The following is a 16,191-nucleotide window of genomic DNA, read 5'->3' as shown; positions in this document are numbered from 1 at the left end:
ACACAAATACAGAACTACACAAGTATAGAGTATGAAATCATACAAATACAGAACTACACAAGTTTAAAATAAGAAATCACTCAATACAGAACTACACAAGTATAGAGAAAGTAATCATACAAATACAGAACTACACAAGTATAGAGAAAGTAATCATACAAATACAGAACTACACAAGTATAGAGAAAGTAATCAGACAAATACAGAACTACACAAGTATAGAGAAAGTAATCATACAAATACAGAACTACACAAGTATAGAGAAAGTAATCATACAAATACAGAACTACACAAGTAAAGAGAAAGTAATCATACAAATACAGAACTACACAAGTATAGAGAAAGTAATCATACAAATACAGGACTACACAAGTATAGAGAAAGTAATCATACAAATACAGGACTAAACAAGTATAGAGAAAGTAATCATACAAATACAGGACTATACAAGTATAGAGAAAGTAATCATACAAATAAAGGACTACACAAGTATAGAGAAAGTAATCATACAAATACAGGACTACACAAGTATAGAGAAAGTAATCATACAAATGCAGGACTACACAAGTATAGAGAAAGTAATCATACAAATACAAGACTACACAGGTATAGAGAAAGTAATCATACAAATACAGGACTACACAAGTATAGAGTAAGTTAATCTCAATAGCAGAATGTATGTAATTCACCACAAGACTTGAAAAAAAAAATTATGAAAACTATCTGTTTTGTCTTTAATTATTCTGTTGCCACAAGAAATTAATGTTTGGTTGGATACTAGTCAAATACTTAATAAAACAAAGTAAAATGATATAACTAAGTCAATTGTGGTGCAGTCTGGTTTTTGTCTTTAAATGCTTTAGATGTGAGTCATTTCAATAAATGTTTCAAGAGTAATGCAATGACAATAACAGACAACTTATGAGCAACACAAAACAAAAGGATTTTAACGCAATGGCCAAGTGAGAGAACGCAAACACTTTCAGATTTAAAAAAAAAAATTAGAAGCCTGGAATATATTGAAACATGTTACTACCTGCTGATTGGTCACGTCTGATGACAGCTGCACACACAAGAGGCACAAAATATCAAACTAATTTACTTGATAGTTTTATTAACTGATCAGCCTACATTTTGTAACTTTAAAAAAACAACTATTATCGTTTGACAAAACTTTGAATGACTGAACTTATATAAGGGCAGTAAGCATCAGCTTTTAAAGTAGTAGTTATTAGTAAGGTCTTGAATAATCTAAGTCTACATATTAGTCACTATTACATCTACATCTAGACCTAAGTCTATTATCTACTAATCTAGAATCTAGGTTCTAATATGTAAATTTTGTTTTGCTTGCAAAGATTTAGACCATTAAATATTACATTCATTTTCAATAAAATCTAGATCTAGACCTAGACTCTAGATGTAATCCAATTTATTGGATTATACTCAACATCTCTCAGCAGATGCTATCTAGACCTAGATTTAGAACCAACAGATCTAGACCTAGACCACAAGAAAGAAATCAAGATCTATATCTTTGTCTAGATTCCTTCAGAAATGAATATTATTACGTTAGGCCGTTAGGATCTAGATTAGTCCAAAACTTCTAGAGGACAGCAGGAAATGAATGTGTCATAATGACAGTCGCAGTGCAATGGAAAAGATCTAGCTCTGGATCAGGTATAAAATTAATTTAAGAATCTGGATAAGACTTAAACATCTTATCTATCTAGACCGGTTCAAATTACTGTAGCTCTAGACCTAGTCTAATAGATTTTTCTACGATGTCTACAAAATCCAGAGAAAACAAGTTAATTTTTTAATTTGGACTTTGTAAATAGACCAATATTACATGTGTGCATGTACAAAACAGATCAAGCCTTAGATTCTAGGTTCTTCCAAATAAAAAATAATTTAATCTTTAAAAAAATCAGAAAAATTAAAGTAAGATTCCTAAAATGTTCAGAAAATTCCTATTTCTAAAAGGTGGAATATTTTAAATTCAAGTTTTACTATTGTTTTTTTTTTTGTTGTTTTTTTTCATTTACCTTCGTAAATACTCAAGTGTGCTATGGTCCTATCTCTTTTGTGAACCAGTGGGGGGAGGGGGATCTGGGTGAAGGTTACTGTGATGCATATAGGCGCTCAGCAAACACAGCTCAGGTTGGGATTCAAACTAAAGCCCTCTATATAGGAAGCCAAGCGGATTTTGCTTCTCAGACACATCCCACCAAAATTTTTCTAATTGTTCTCAAACACAGCTAATTTCTCTACTTCCACAAAGTATTACATTTTTTCAAGCAGACACATTAATGGATTTGATTCTTTCACTTGGTTTACGTCTTTATGATCACGTTTGTCTCGTCATAGTAAATGTCTTAATTTTGTATAAGATAATGGAAAAATTACGTTCAGAGTAAAATACTTACTGATTGATGAGAAAAAGCCACTTCTAGTGAATCCATTGCTTCCAAAAGAGTCCTTTCCCCTTCATTCTCTAAATATTCAAATGAGGCTTCCTACAGGAAAATATTGCAAGAGAATGTTTATGTAAAAAGTCGCATGACGTTGACAGCACGATCACATTCACATGTGTAAATCAGACTACCAGACACATAGAACTTAACAGCACAACTCAAAGAGAGTAACGATAAATATACACACCTTTGTAACTAGATCTGAGTGACGAATAATGATGCGGACAAAGAAACGGTAGTCTGTAACCTCCTGACCTTTAGCTACCTGCACACAAACAATCAAAACAAAACGACTTTAAACTATTTCCGTTCAAGAAACTAACAGCAATGACAAAATATTGTGCAGTGAAATGACATTACCTTAGCTTTCCCCAGGTACAAATGCATTTTTAAGTTTGCAGTAGGAATAGCTTCCAGGTCAAAGTTTCGCAACCTATTAATCTCTAGCTGGAAGGCCAAGGCTGGTTCCAAATGTCTGTAGATTCTGTCTTCAAAGAACTGAAAATATTGAGAGCAAGTTAGTGATGTGCTGCTTTAACAAAACTGTTTCTATTCATGCGTAGTCGAGAGGCTAAGTGTGCTTGAACTTGGCTTGGCTACTTAGAAGGGGGCTCGAGGTTCGACACCCGACTCGGGCAGAGATGTGTTTACTGAGCGCCTAAAGGCAGCACGGAAAACCAACTCCTAGATACCCCCTCCCCCCACTGGTCCACAAATGAGATTGGACCAAAGCGCTCTGAGAATGCTATAAGCATGAAAGTAAAGCTATATAAAAGCTATAATAATAATAATAATAATTCCATTACTTCAACAGGGAAAACTAAACTTACATCAAATTTGGCTCTGTAGGTAAAATATTTTGGCATAGCTCTCTGAGAAAAAAGAAAGAAAACCATTAACATTTGTATTAGCTTAAACAAATTCCCAGAATAACATTTTGTTAATTGATTAAAAAATTAAATTGATAAAATACTGGACCATATAAATATATAATAATATAGTTAATTGCTTTTTTTTTTTTCCAGTCCTTAACTAACAAAAAATTTTGTAAATAGAACACATTAAATTTGTTGAGTTTTGGTAACCCTAATTAATATAAAGCAATCATTAACTGTGAATGAAAGAAACAGGTACAATAAATACTCTTTTACACAGCCTAATTCTCTTTTACCCAGGACAATACTCTTTTACCCGCATGAGACTTAAAAACGTTTTTCCCTATTAAAATCAATAATAACCCGTAGAAAAATAATTTAGCTTTTCTTCCTTGAATGAACTATACATTTTTATGAAAGCAAACTAGTTGATTAGCCACAGACCCACATGTTGAATATTCATCATGTTTCTCTTCTCTTTAGTTAAACTTGAACTGGCATGTTACTTACACAACAGACCCACCATAGGCCACAAATACCTAGAAAACCCATCACTACTTGTGATCCTTGAAGTATCAATATTCTCAATCCAGTTTTCATTTTAAATCTATTTCTTTTTGTGGGTTCAAGTTTTCATTCACAGCAATTTACAAATATTAATTCAATGCCCTTTGACTTTCCTGTCTTCTGCTAAATCAAAGCAACCTTGACATTTAGCTCTTGAACACCACCAAGTGAATGTCTCTCAACAAATTTTATATTTTGTCAATTTAAATTTTGTTTTTTCTGATTTGTGATTGTAATATAGAACACACATTTTACTTTACAAAGACTTTTTTTTAAATTTAAATTAGTTGGCTAAAAGAAAATAGTTTCAATAAGGTGAACCAAAGTTTTTGTTAGGTTAAATGATTAAATATTTATTCAAGACTACCCAGATGTATAATTGGTATTCTTGACATGAATGATATCTTAATTTAGTTCCTAATTCAGTTACTTGACAATAGTTTATTAGGAAAGAAATGGAAAGTTCACAGTTCTTAAAAAAAAAAGTGTGAGAGAGTTATTATATAAAGTTTTGTTTTTTTTATTTTTTACGTTTGTAAAATTAAAGTAAATAAATTGAACAAAATGTATAAGTTAATGGAAATGTAGATGTGTTGATATTTCAAGCTAGGACCAAAATTTGAGGAAAAAGATGAGAAGAGAAATAAAATTACTAATGAAGGCTCACACAAATATAAACAAGGAAAGCTTTCCAAAGTGATCCTATGTTAAGAGCTATTATGTATATTTTTTTTTTTCAAAATAGTTTTGATATATTTTTTTTTACATTGAAAATATACATTTCTTAATAGTTCATTCATATTTGCATTTCATTTAGTATTAGTCATTTCAATTTTTGTGATTAGTTTCCTCTAGCTTTAATTAGAACAATAAACTGTCCATACATATTTTTATTTTTCAAGTAAATAACACTGAAGAATATTAGCTGAACTAGTTACAGTTTGTATAGTCTGGCAAAGGAAATAGTTCTAAGCAATGACCAAAACCTCAGAGAGAGAGAGAGAGAGAGAGAGAGAGAGAGAGAGAGAGAGAGAGAGAGAGAGGTGAGTAAGTGATAAAAGATGTAATATTTCTTTTTGCTCTTTAATACATTGACCTCCTCCACTTGTAACCTAGACCTAAAGTGAACTGTCTCCATTGGTAACCTAGACCTAAGGTGAACTGTCTCCATTGGTAACCTAGACCTAAGGTGAACTGTCTCCATTGGTAACCTAGACCTAAGGTGAACTGTCTCCATTGGTAACCTAGACCTAAAGTGAACTGTCTCCATTGGTAACCTAGACCTAAAGTGAACTGTCTCCATTGGTAACCTAGACCTAAAGTGAACTGTCTCCATTGGTAACCTAGACCTAAAGTGAACTGTCTCCATTGGTAACCTAGACCTAAGGTTAGGGTTATCTAACGTTTGATTACGTGCCCTAAACGAATTTGAGCTAATGTTTCCTCAGCGTTACATAGAATCAATAAGACAAACTAATGGCATTTGGTAACAAATAGCACTACTGGAAACAGAAGAATTCTATGGGACAAATACATTTAACTTGTGCACAAAAGTTAACTTGAATGAAGTACAATAAACTGGTGCTGCGTTGGAATATTATATTTATCAATAGATAATTAATAAATTTAAGAGCACTCTTCATACTATGGCATTTCAGTACACATTGAAAATGTTTAAGTTTTCATCACAGTCAATATAAAACAAGGTACATAGCTGCGGTCATAATTTTTTTAAATAAATCCATTCGGATGTATTGAGTTATCTAACATCTATGTCCATTGTTTTGTGGAGGAGACATGGCAGTTACTTGTTAGAAGAACTATTGAACTAACTTTAGATAAATGGAAAAAAAAAATGTATTTCTGTTTAATTAGAAAATATATATATGGTTGATTAAAGCAGAAATTATAATCAGGTTGTGCCCAAAAGTTGGTGAAAGCAGAAATTATGGGCTGGCTGTGTTGTAACCAATACAAAGATGTAACTTACTTCTGGCAAAGGGCAATAACTTACACTTATTTTTTAAAATAAATCCATTCGGATGTATTGAGTTATCTAACATCTATGTCCATTTTTGTGTGGAGGAGACATGGCAGTTACTTGTTAGAAGAACTATTGAACTAACTTTATATAAATGGAAAAAAAAAATGTATTTCTGTTTAATTAGAAAATATATATGGTTGATTAAAGCAGAAATTATAATCTGGTTGTGCCCAAAGGTTGGTGAAAGCAGAAATTATGGGCTGGCTGTGTTGTAACCAATACAAAGATGTAACTTACTTCTGGCAAAGGGCAATAACTTACACTATTGGCCACGACAAATGTAACTCTGCGGATGCCTCTTGCATTCAAATCCTTGGCCTATTATGATATAATGAAAAGAAATTATATTACATACTCAGCATCAATCAAATAATTATTTTTTTTAATCCTATGCATTTAGCATTGATCCAGACTAATTACAAATTTAGACACCTGATAGTCTTTCTAATCTTTTGAAATTCAATCTAAAATCTCTAGCCGGCAGTAACGTTAGGGATAGAAATGTACATATCTTATTGGTCTACTCACCCGCTGAGTACAGAAGTCTTGAAACACTTTAGCAAGAGAATCATCATCATCTGTTTCTAAACGTTTCATTGCAATATTGATGATGTGCGTTGGGTCATCTGTGCCTGAATCTGAGACATTCTAAGTAGACAAAACAAACAGAATTAATGGTCTGCCACAGAGAAGTAAATGGCTATATGTGAGTGAGTTGTCTACGCAATTAGTTTTGATCAACTTACAGAGCTAGACTGTGTAGAAATGTTATCATCATCAAACTCTGAAATCAAAGGACTGCTGGGTGGTGTGAGTGATTGGAAGAGATCCAGTATACCATCAAAATACCTGAACACAGACAAAGAGATCAAATGATTTGAGATGATCTAAAGATCATAAAAACAAATAGTGCTAAGACCAACTCAGTGATTAACAATCCTTTCATATAAGTTCTATCAGAAATGAACTTACTGTTCTAATTCACTCATGCTCTGGTAGGCCACCATGACTCCCATGCGTTGACAGATTGGAGGTTCATCCCAATGATCAGAGTCGGAACCAGAATCTTTGTCCATACTGCTCAGCCTGATCATCCCAGAATCAAACCTAGTGACCATCATCCTAATAAAAACAAAATAAAGAAAGAATGAGATGATTCTAAATCTACAAAGTTTATGGTGAGTGAAGATAAGACTACACGTAAATAGGTGTTAGTGAATGTTGTAATTTTTGACCCATTTGAATTCAGACTAATCTGCACACACAATACAATATTGGGATGATAATAATATTACAATGAGGGGGGTGGATGAGTAGTTAAGTGCTTGGTTTTTGAACTGAGGAGTCTCCTGTTCAAATCTGATATAAGTAAAGGAGGTTGGTCCTCATGGCAATAGAAAAAATGAGCTTTACATTCTCTACCCTATTAAATAGCCAAGTCTGAAAGGGGTATTTTGCTATATAATATTTAAATAGGATTTGTTTTTCTGCATGGTACAATTTCAGGAATAGAATTTTAGTAACCTACAGTTGATTTGATCCCTTCTTGTGTGCTGTATTCTATTTATTGAAGGACGTACGATTTTGAAGTAAATTGTGCAAAACTAGACGTGTTTAAAATTTTGCTCTATAGTACCACTATTTCTTTTGGAATTTCTTTTAATAAGGAGCTTACTAAGCTTGGTTTCATATTTAGATTTGTATTACTTTTCTATGAGTTAACTATTAAGATCCAAAAAGTTCAGTTGTCTTGTATTAATTTGTCCCAGCAAGTTTATGTGACTACAAATCCAGACAATGTCATTATCTGTTAATACATTAAAGAAAAAAACAACAACATGTAACATTTCTGTATGTGCATGTCTTCTTCTTTCCTTTGCCTTCCTCATGGGACATAGGGCCTCAGTAAAACCACACCAGTCTCCATGGTCATTTTTCTAAGGGTGTGACCAACCCATCTCCACTTTCTAAGACAGCGGTTCTCAACCTTTTAAGCTCGGCGACCCCTTTTTACTATCCACCCCCCCCCCCCATAACATACACAGCAATAGAAGCATACACTAAATACAATCCATATTTTCGATGGTCTTAGGCGACCCCCTTCAAGGGGTCGCGACCCACAGGTTGAGAACCCCTGTTCTAAGATGTGCACCTCTATATTTCTCTGTCCACCTGTCTCCCACAGTTTGGGTGTTTTTCTAGTTTGCGATCAAAGAATGTTTACCTATTAGGGTGTGAACGTGGGAGAAGAAACTTAAACTCAACCACGCATTTCCCATCTCCCAGTTGACAATGCTGCATGCAGTTCATTTCGTAGGCAATGTAGGCTCGACGTATGTACACCTGAAACAAACCAGCATGAGGTTTAAAAATAAACCTAGACATGGAATGTACACACAAAATAGACAAGTGTTAAAAAAAGAAATTAAAACTTCGTATTTGTTTAAAAAAGACTTAGACAATAAATAAGCCTAACTAAGACAATCATAATTGATGATCAATCAACAGAAAAACTAGCAGCAAGACAACCATCTTCTGACGGTTGTAACAGAAGATAATACACATTGCCTTGCTTGATAGGAGTGAAGCAATCAACAAACCTCTAATGCTGCTCTCCTGACAGCCTCGTTGGTGTGGTAAAAAAACTCTGGTAGCACGTCATAAATGGCTGTCTCTGAATTGATTAATTTCTGCAAATACAAATCATTTATTATTAATCACAGTCATTTGTAACGTTCTAATTTCCAGTTCTATGTTAACCATGATGTCATTAATTTGAGAGTAACTTTACAACGCCCAACAACAGATGACATGAATCACTCACTTTGAACTTTAGTTAATCTAATGTATCAGTAAACTTACGTGTAAGTAAATATAAAAACAAACATCGAATCAACTGCAGAAATGATCTGCAAAGTAACGGTTGGCTCACTGCTTCTGTAGTGAGAGAAACAAACCTGGAGATTTTCTGGACAGAAATCATGCCCAGACATGTCAATAGCGGAGAGGAAGATTGACTCAATCTGATTGTGCCTGTGTTCGTAGGGAGGCTGGTGGGCCGCTATCAATACTTGTCTAGCTCTGAGAGACACTTTGGAGTTCTCTGTTTTGTTCAGCTGAGTCAGCTCGCTCAGAATAGAAGCTAGTTCATCTGTTAGACCAGGTTCTTTGCCACATAGGTGATCCTAAAGACATGAATTAGTACAATCTATATTTAGATGGTCCTCAAGACAATCTGGTTTAAACTGACTTAATGGAGTTTAAAGACTACATGACAATAGACACACACAAGAGGTGTTAAGAATTAGTTTAACTGAACATACGTTTTTTTGGACATATTGTTACACTTACAATAAGCATGATGACTAAAGTATTTTTATGCTGTACTGCCACATGAGAAAAGATTGTTTGGACTACAGCTAACATGTCTTCTTTGTTTTTCTCTCGGATGGAACGTACACACTTGTCATAGGAACCTGCAAGACATTCACAACGTTGTTAAAAATATAAGGATAGTTTTATAAAAAGATAAAAAAAGCTTTAAAAACAAATTACCCAGGAAACTGCAAAATAAAACAAAAAAACTGGGTTTTTTTCTCAATGGATCCTAAGACAATTCTCAAATATATACAAAAAAACACAAAAACCAAATTTAAGAAACAAGCATCCTTACCTTGTTGAAACTGTAGTTCTACTCTCAAGTAATGTCTCAATAACTCCTGGACTACAGACTTCAGATGACCTCTGATACCATTACGGTAGCGCTGAACCAGTTGGACAATGCCCTGGCAGGTCATGAAAAAGACATCTCTATCGGATCTTTTTGAGAGAGTTGCAGCATATGTGTCTATAACACTTGCAATCTATTGGAGACAAAAAAAAAAGTTCAAGTCATGAAAAAGAGTAAGACTAAACGTAGCAATGAATAAGACATTGAATGTAGCAATGTGTAAGAGAGTGAGACTGAATGTAGCAATGTGTAAGAGAGTGAGATTGAATGAAGCAGTGAAGCAATGTGTAAGATAGTGAGACTGAATTTAGTAATGTGTAAGAGAGTGAGATTGAATGAAGCAATGTGTAAGATAGTGAGACTGAATGTAGCAATGTGTAAGAGAGTGAGATTGAATGAAGCAATGTGTAAGAGACTAGTAACCAACCTGTTGACTAGGGAATTGTGAGAGTACAGAAGTGATGTTACTGGCATAGGATGACATGAGTTTCCGAATGGATCGCTCCACATGTTGGGGCACTCTGCCTTGTATCATAGAGATTAAATCCTGCAAGAGAACAGTGTAGTAATAGTCTAGAGGTTAATTAAGTGACAGAAGACATCAAAAGAAAACACTATCCGAAGATAAATGTCAATGTGTGATAAATAATATAAACATTTCTTCCCCTATTAAATTGTTCTGAGATGTGTGTTGACTAATGAGAAACTACCTCCAATAAGAGCCCTCTCCTTTAGCACCCTCCCTTTTGAAAATCAAACATTAAAAATTAGCCTATTAGATATAAAATGTTTTATTTAAGGTCAAAACTTTTTAATGGAAATTAGACCAATGACAAATGATTCTATAGTTTATAATATATTTTGATATATTTTAATCACATATAGTGAACCTTGAACACACAGGAAAAATGATCATAGAACATATATCTCTTAGATAACAAATAAAATTTAACAATTTTATGTTCAATACAGTAAAACATAATAACAGTAAAATAAGCCTTGTGCTTAATAATAATAAATGAAATTGGCCAATATTTTAGTAAACAAAAATTTTTTTTAAGTTACTTTAAGAGAAGCATTACACTACTCACTAGAACTGTTGTCACTGAGTTTTTTCATACCTGGAGTTCTAACAAAGGCAGAGCTGGATCTTTTAAACATTTCATCATTCTGTCCACAGTGGCTGCAAGTCTCTCCCTAAAGTAAGGTTCAGGGAGGATATAGCCAGACAGGATGTTGTCTAAATCACACTTGGCTTTCTGGAACACTTGGTGTCTCTTATCTCCATGAGTAGCTGTGTTCTCTTGACTTGGCAAGCAGCCATCATACAGTTTAGCCTACAGATAAACATTCACAGTCTTCAACATTCTTAAAGCATAAGAGAACAAATAACCGGTTGTATGTTACTACAAAAAATAATATGGAAAGGCAAAGGGCATAGCCCTCGGCACCAAAATCAGACTGATGCGCTTCCTGGTCATGGCCAAATTTTATATACTTGTGAGTCTTGGATGCTGACTGCAGAGCTAGAGAGGAGGATCCTAGCAATGAAGTTGAGATGCTACAGAAGGATCCTAGGTATCACATTTAAAGACCACATCACAACCCAAGAGATTAGAGACAGGGTTACTGCAGCAATTGGACCCCATGATGACCTGCTAACTAACGTAAAAAAACGCAAGCTAAAAATCTATAGCCATGCTACAAGGTCTTCAGGGCTCACAAAGACCTTCCTTCAGGGAACAGTACCAGGAAAAAGAAGAAGAGGCAGATGGAGAAAGCAATGGGAAAACAACATGAAAGAATGGAAGGGCCTGCCATTGAAAGAGGTTCTAACTAAGGCAAAAGACAGAGAGGAATGGAGAAAGACGGTCGACAAATCTTGCATGGTGCCCAATGGTCCAACAGACCAAGGATAGGTAAAGGTAAACATTACTACAGCAGCATTGAAATCCATCACTAGATTTGGATCATTAAAAAAATTTGAAATCTCTATGCTCTCATTATTGAAGTGCCAGGCTGTATAACTGAAAGCTAAATGAAAAGTTTAATATTATAAAGATTTGTAAAGGAATCTTTAAACTGTATCAATCAAACTAACAAAATTGTTTTCGACAGTTGCTCACAGAATAATTCTAATGAGATTAAACCATTTACCATCTGAACTCTACTTGGGTCATCTAGTGTGAGATATGCCACAACACAGCCAGCATCTAACACAGAGCCTGGTCTCTTGGAGTAATGGATGCTGAAATAGATAAAGGGCAGATCAAATTTGATAAAAACGAAATGGATTCACTAAGTTTGGTTAAGAATCTTTTTTAACACTAACTTAACGATGTTCTGATTATCACATTTGTCTTGTATGCTAAAAAGAAGACAAATTATTCCCTTAATGATCCATGACCGATCCCTGGTCAAAAGACAAACTTTTTATATAGAAAAATAAATGAACTTACTAACAAAATCAAACTCTTAGAACAAATAGACCACTTCAAAAATTGTGAAACTTTGGCTAGAAAAACTTAAAGGACTAAATATAATCGTAAAGAGACAGTGTTGTTTGTACATTTCTAAAGAGTAAAGATACTTCTCTAACCATCCATTTTCTGAGGCTCTAAGCTCCATCACCATTTTCATGACCTCAATCTCAGCAAAGACATCTCCTGCAAATACATGGCCACCATCTTCAACCAAGTAATTAATTAGCTTGCCAGCAGAAGGAGACCTGAGAAAAAAAAAAGATTTAACCAATAATAAAGTCACTAAAATAACAAGAGCATATTGCTAGATGGAGGCGTGGTAGCTAAGCGATAAAGCACTTGGCTTCTGAACCGGAGTTCCCAGATTCCAATCCTGCTGAAGACTGGCATTTTTAATTTTAGGATCTTTGAGCGCCTCTGAGTCCACCCAGCTCCAATGGGTACCTGACATTTGGGGAAAAGTAAAGGCGGTTGGTTGTTGTGCTGGCGACATGACACCCTCGTTAACTTTACTTTTTTTTCTTTATATTACTAGATTGGCTATGTCGCACGATACAAAAAAAAACTATTTTAAAAAAAAACAGTTTCTAGCACAGCTGACAATTCAAAAACAAAATTCCTAAAATAAGCCTCACAACTTAACAAAATGACATATTTTCCAATATTAGATAGTAGATACCTCATAATGGTTGGATCATTGTCCTTCTGTAGGACACAAGTTTGGTTGCCAATAGTGATTCTGTAACTGTTGACTTGTTCTTTCATGTACGTGGTGTAACTAGAACCTCCTATAGACAACAGGAGACCACCATCAGTTAAACGGTGTGCTTCCAGGTCAAGGGTGGAGTTGTTCATCAGAAGGAAATAGCCGTTGGGACCAGTTTTCACAACCTAAAATATGTAATGATTGATTAAACAATATTGAGATGTATTGGGATGAAAAATTCATTTGAGTTTCCAAGGATTTTACAGTTTTCAGAATATATAAACTATAGAAATAATTCTGGATCAAGACTAACTTTAGTGAACAATGAAAGTTTTCTGTACTTAAATAAACTAAAAAAAAACAACAAGCTTTCAATTTTCCTGTTACCTTTAGTTTAAACTTAACACCATCCAGTATAAATTCAACATCAGAGGAGTTTTTCAATGAGTATGATGGTTGTATTTGGCCTCTGTAAAAAAAAAAAAAATTAATCAATGCATTTGTTCCTAGGATAGATTACAATGGGGCTACAATAAGTCAATAAGTACTTTAAAAAAAAACTAATATGTTTTGTAATAATTACTTTTTAAAATAAAATTTGTTATTCTTTATTATAAGTCTCTTGTTTAAGTGTAGATCTTAAGTCTAAATGTTCAAGTGTTTAACTTAACAAAACATTTGCCACTTACTTCTCTAATGAGTGTTGATCTTTTTAAGTCCAAATGTTCAAGTGTTTAACTTAACAAAACATTTGCAACTTACTTCTCTAATGAGTGTTGATCTTTTTAAGTCAAAATGTTCAAGTGTTTAACTTAACAAAACATTTGCCACTTACTTCTCTAATGAGTGTTGATCTTTTTAAGTCAAAATGTTCAAGTGTTTAACTTAACAAAACATTTGCCACTTACTTCTCTAATGAGTGTTGATCTTTTTAAGTCATAATGTTCAAGTGTTTAACTTAACAAAACATTTGCAACTTACTTCTCTAATGAGGTTTGGAAATCCTGGAATCCAGTCAGAATGGCTTGGTCAGCAATGTGCAATGCACCGCAAACAACTCCCAGCATAAGGTCAGGTTTCTCTGCCTGGACCTTCTCAGCTATCAACTTGTCCAGCCAAGCCGTGGTGATGGTGTTGTTTTGATAAGTCTCAGTCTCCAATAATTTGATCAGATATTCCACTGTGGTTCGGAAATCTCCGCGAATAGAAAGTTCTTTCAGAGCAACCACAAGGTTTCTGCACAAAGTGTAAGTCATCAGTGTACAGAGAAATTCAAGAACAAAATTACATGAACTGTATCATTACTATTCTAAATTATTTTACTGACCTCCATGTTATTATTTCTCATTGTGCATTTTTTTAATAATCTAGACTATAATTACACTTGAATCATTTTAAAATAAAAATTTCCATTGGTATAAGAAATTTCTTAGTATTTAAAACATTTTTTTTTCTGAAATTGTGATTTTAGACAAAAAGAGAAATGTTACTTATTTATTTGTACTTTTTTTTTTTTTTAACATTTATAAATTTAAATATCCTTTTTATTTTGTTGATTTTTTAAAAAGAATTTTAACTTTTTTAAATAGTTGGTTTTAAAATGTTTTGTTTTTTAAATTAGTTTGGGCAAAAATTATGGAGAAAGAGCCAAAACACACTCCATGAAGTCTTAAAGATATGACTGACTAGCTTTTTGTAATGCTCTAGTCTCTGGGCTTACTCTCTAGCGTCTTCTCTGTCCTCTCCCCAAGAGAAACAATGTCCAAACTGGGAATCAGCAAATTCATGAAGACCACCTGAAGCACTAACACTGAAGTAACCCCAAACATTCTTGCTGCTGCGAAAGTTCAACTCTTGCACAGTGCCTGAGCTAGGTTTAAACCCCTATAGGAAAACAATTATAAAACATTCTATGTATCATGATTTCAATACCATGTGATGTAGACCCTATCATTCTATTTACCAATATTGCATTATGATGTTTTATTATTTCCATACGGTAAATATTTTTAAACTTTACCTCATCGGGATTTTCACTTGTGATCCTAGCCGCTATGACATGACCTCTTGGACTTGGTTTAATATGAGGCTTGTCAAAATCAATCTCTGAGTCCCCCCATGGATCAAGACCATATAACAAACGGATGTTCTTGATTCTGTACAAAGGCACACCCATGGCCACCTAGAAAGTTTAAAATAGATTTGTGGCTAATATTACTTTAAATCACACTGGTTTCTGTGTTAACTGATTAAAAATGTGAACTACATTGCAATTAATAATATTTCATTGGCATGAACTGAATATTTTATATTAATTAGTTGCTATTTATTCTTAGCAAGTCATAATTATAAACCTTAATTTTCATAGTAATAGTCACTAGATCTGGTGGTTCTATTTTAATGTCATTTTTAACAACATATCAATGGAGGAGGTGAATGGGCTTGTTTACATTTTCTTAATCTTGATCTAACTAGAGCCATCTATATTTAATTACTGACAGTGACTAGTTACTTTAAATTTTGTTATATCAGGGCATCAAGAAGAGAGTATATATCAATGACATCTAGATTGGATGGACCATTTAGAAATCTTTTAAAATCAATATAAATAGTCAAATATTGTGAAAAATGTGTTATTAAAGCTGTGCTAGAAAATGTGCGTGTGACTTCTGTATTGGTTTTAATCTAAAACTCAGCAGACTCTTAAAAAGAACTTATTATCATCTATTGAAACAAACCAAAGTTTACCTGAAGTTGGGCAGCAGGTAAGTTAATGTCTGCTACCATCTCAGTACAAGGATGCTCCACTTGTAGCCTAGGATTCAACTCCAGGAAGTGGAAGCTATCTTCATCAGCGTTGTACAAATATTCCACAGTTCCAGCACTCACATAGCCTACCATCTTGGCCAAAGTTACAGCTGCCTTTAACACAAAAGACAAACATCATACTGAGCAATATAAATTATGAACACATCTTCTAAGGTATAGACTATAACTAAACAAATCAATGAAATGGTTTTGATAGTCATCACTATTCTTTTTAGAAAAAAGATATTTAAGTTTCTAGTAGATTCAATGAGCAGAATGAATTCATAGTTGGCAAGTATTCCAGTTAAGACTCAAAGGCCATGTTTGGAAGATACTATAGACACTGAGATTTTAATAATACAACAAATATATATGGAGATGGGAGTGAGAAGACCAGAGAATCTCATGGGTCATAGAATGATTCGGAATTTTTAAAAAAATATTAAGAAAAACTAATATGCAAAAGCTAATATCTTAATTTTGAGATAGACATATCTTGTT

General features: G+C 33.7%; 1 protein-coding gene across 5 annotated transcripts in view; it reads right to left on the bottom strand.

Annotated features, from left to right (window-relative positions):
- The window catches only part of LOC106052906 (acetyl-CoA carboxylase-like), a 46,168-nt gene that overhangs the window by 13,425 nt on the left and 16,552 nt on the right, over positions 1-16,191 (bottom strand). For 2 of the 5 annotated variants that reach the window (XM_056033265.1, XM_056033270.1), the window contains 24 exons: positions 15,631-15,804; positions 14,903-15,064; positions 14,603-14,766; positions 13,864-14,118; positions 13,270-13,351; positions 12,856-13,067; positions 12,293-12,421; positions 11,851-11,941; positions 10,815-11,030; positions 10,121-10,240; positions 9,637-9,826; positions 9,315-9,439; positions 8,921-9,148; positions 8,564-8,653; positions 8,188-8,306; positions 6,936-7,085; positions 6,710-6,812; positions 6,492-6,611; positions 6,201-6,281; positions 3,308-3,349; positions 2,838-2,975; positions 2,665-2,742; positions 2,430-2,519; positions 1,037-1,063 (listed from right to left, as the gene is read on the bottom strand). In XM_056033265.1, coding sequence (XP_055889240.1) covers positions 1,037-1,063; positions 2,430-2,519; positions 2,665-2,742; positions 2,838-2,975; positions 3,308-3,349; positions 6,201-6,281; positions 6,492-6,611; positions 6,710-6,812; positions 6,936-7,085; positions 8,188-8,306; positions 8,564-8,653; positions 8,921-9,148; positions 9,315-9,439; positions 9,637-9,826; positions 10,121-10,240; positions 10,815-11,030; positions 11,851-11,941; positions 12,293-12,421; positions 12,856-13,067; positions 13,270-13,351; positions 13,864-14,118; positions 14,603-14,766; positions 14,903-15,064; positions 15,631-15,804 — 3,186 coding nt within the window. The remainder of the gene's footprint in view (positions 1-1,036; positions 1,064-2,429; positions 2,520-2,664; positions 2,743-2,837; positions 2,976-3,307; positions 3,350-6,200; positions 6,282-6,491; positions 6,612-6,709; positions 6,813-6,935; positions 7,086-8,187; positions 8,307-8,563; positions 8,654-8,920; positions 9,149-9,314; positions 9,440-9,636; positions 9,827-10,120; positions 10,241-10,814; positions 11,031-11,850; positions 11,942-12,292; positions 12,422-12,855; positions 13,068-13,269; positions 13,352-13,863; positions 14,119-14,602; positions 14,767-14,902; positions 15,065-15,630; positions 15,805-16,191) is intronic. The other 3 variants (XM_056033266.1, XM_056033267.1, XM_056033268.1) reach the window with 3 other exon arrangements.

The sequence above is a fragment of the Biomphalaria glabrata genome, chromosome 6, assembly GCF_947242115.1.
Source record: "Biomphalaria glabrata chromosome 6, xgBioGlab47.1, whole genome shotgun sequence".
In the NCBI taxonomy this organism is placed as follows: Eukaryota; Metazoa; Mollusca; class Gastropoda; family Planorbidae; genus Biomphalaria; species Biomphalaria glabrata.
Note: the sequence above shows the minus strand (reverse complement) of the source record. Positions and strands in the feature narration are given on the sequence as shown.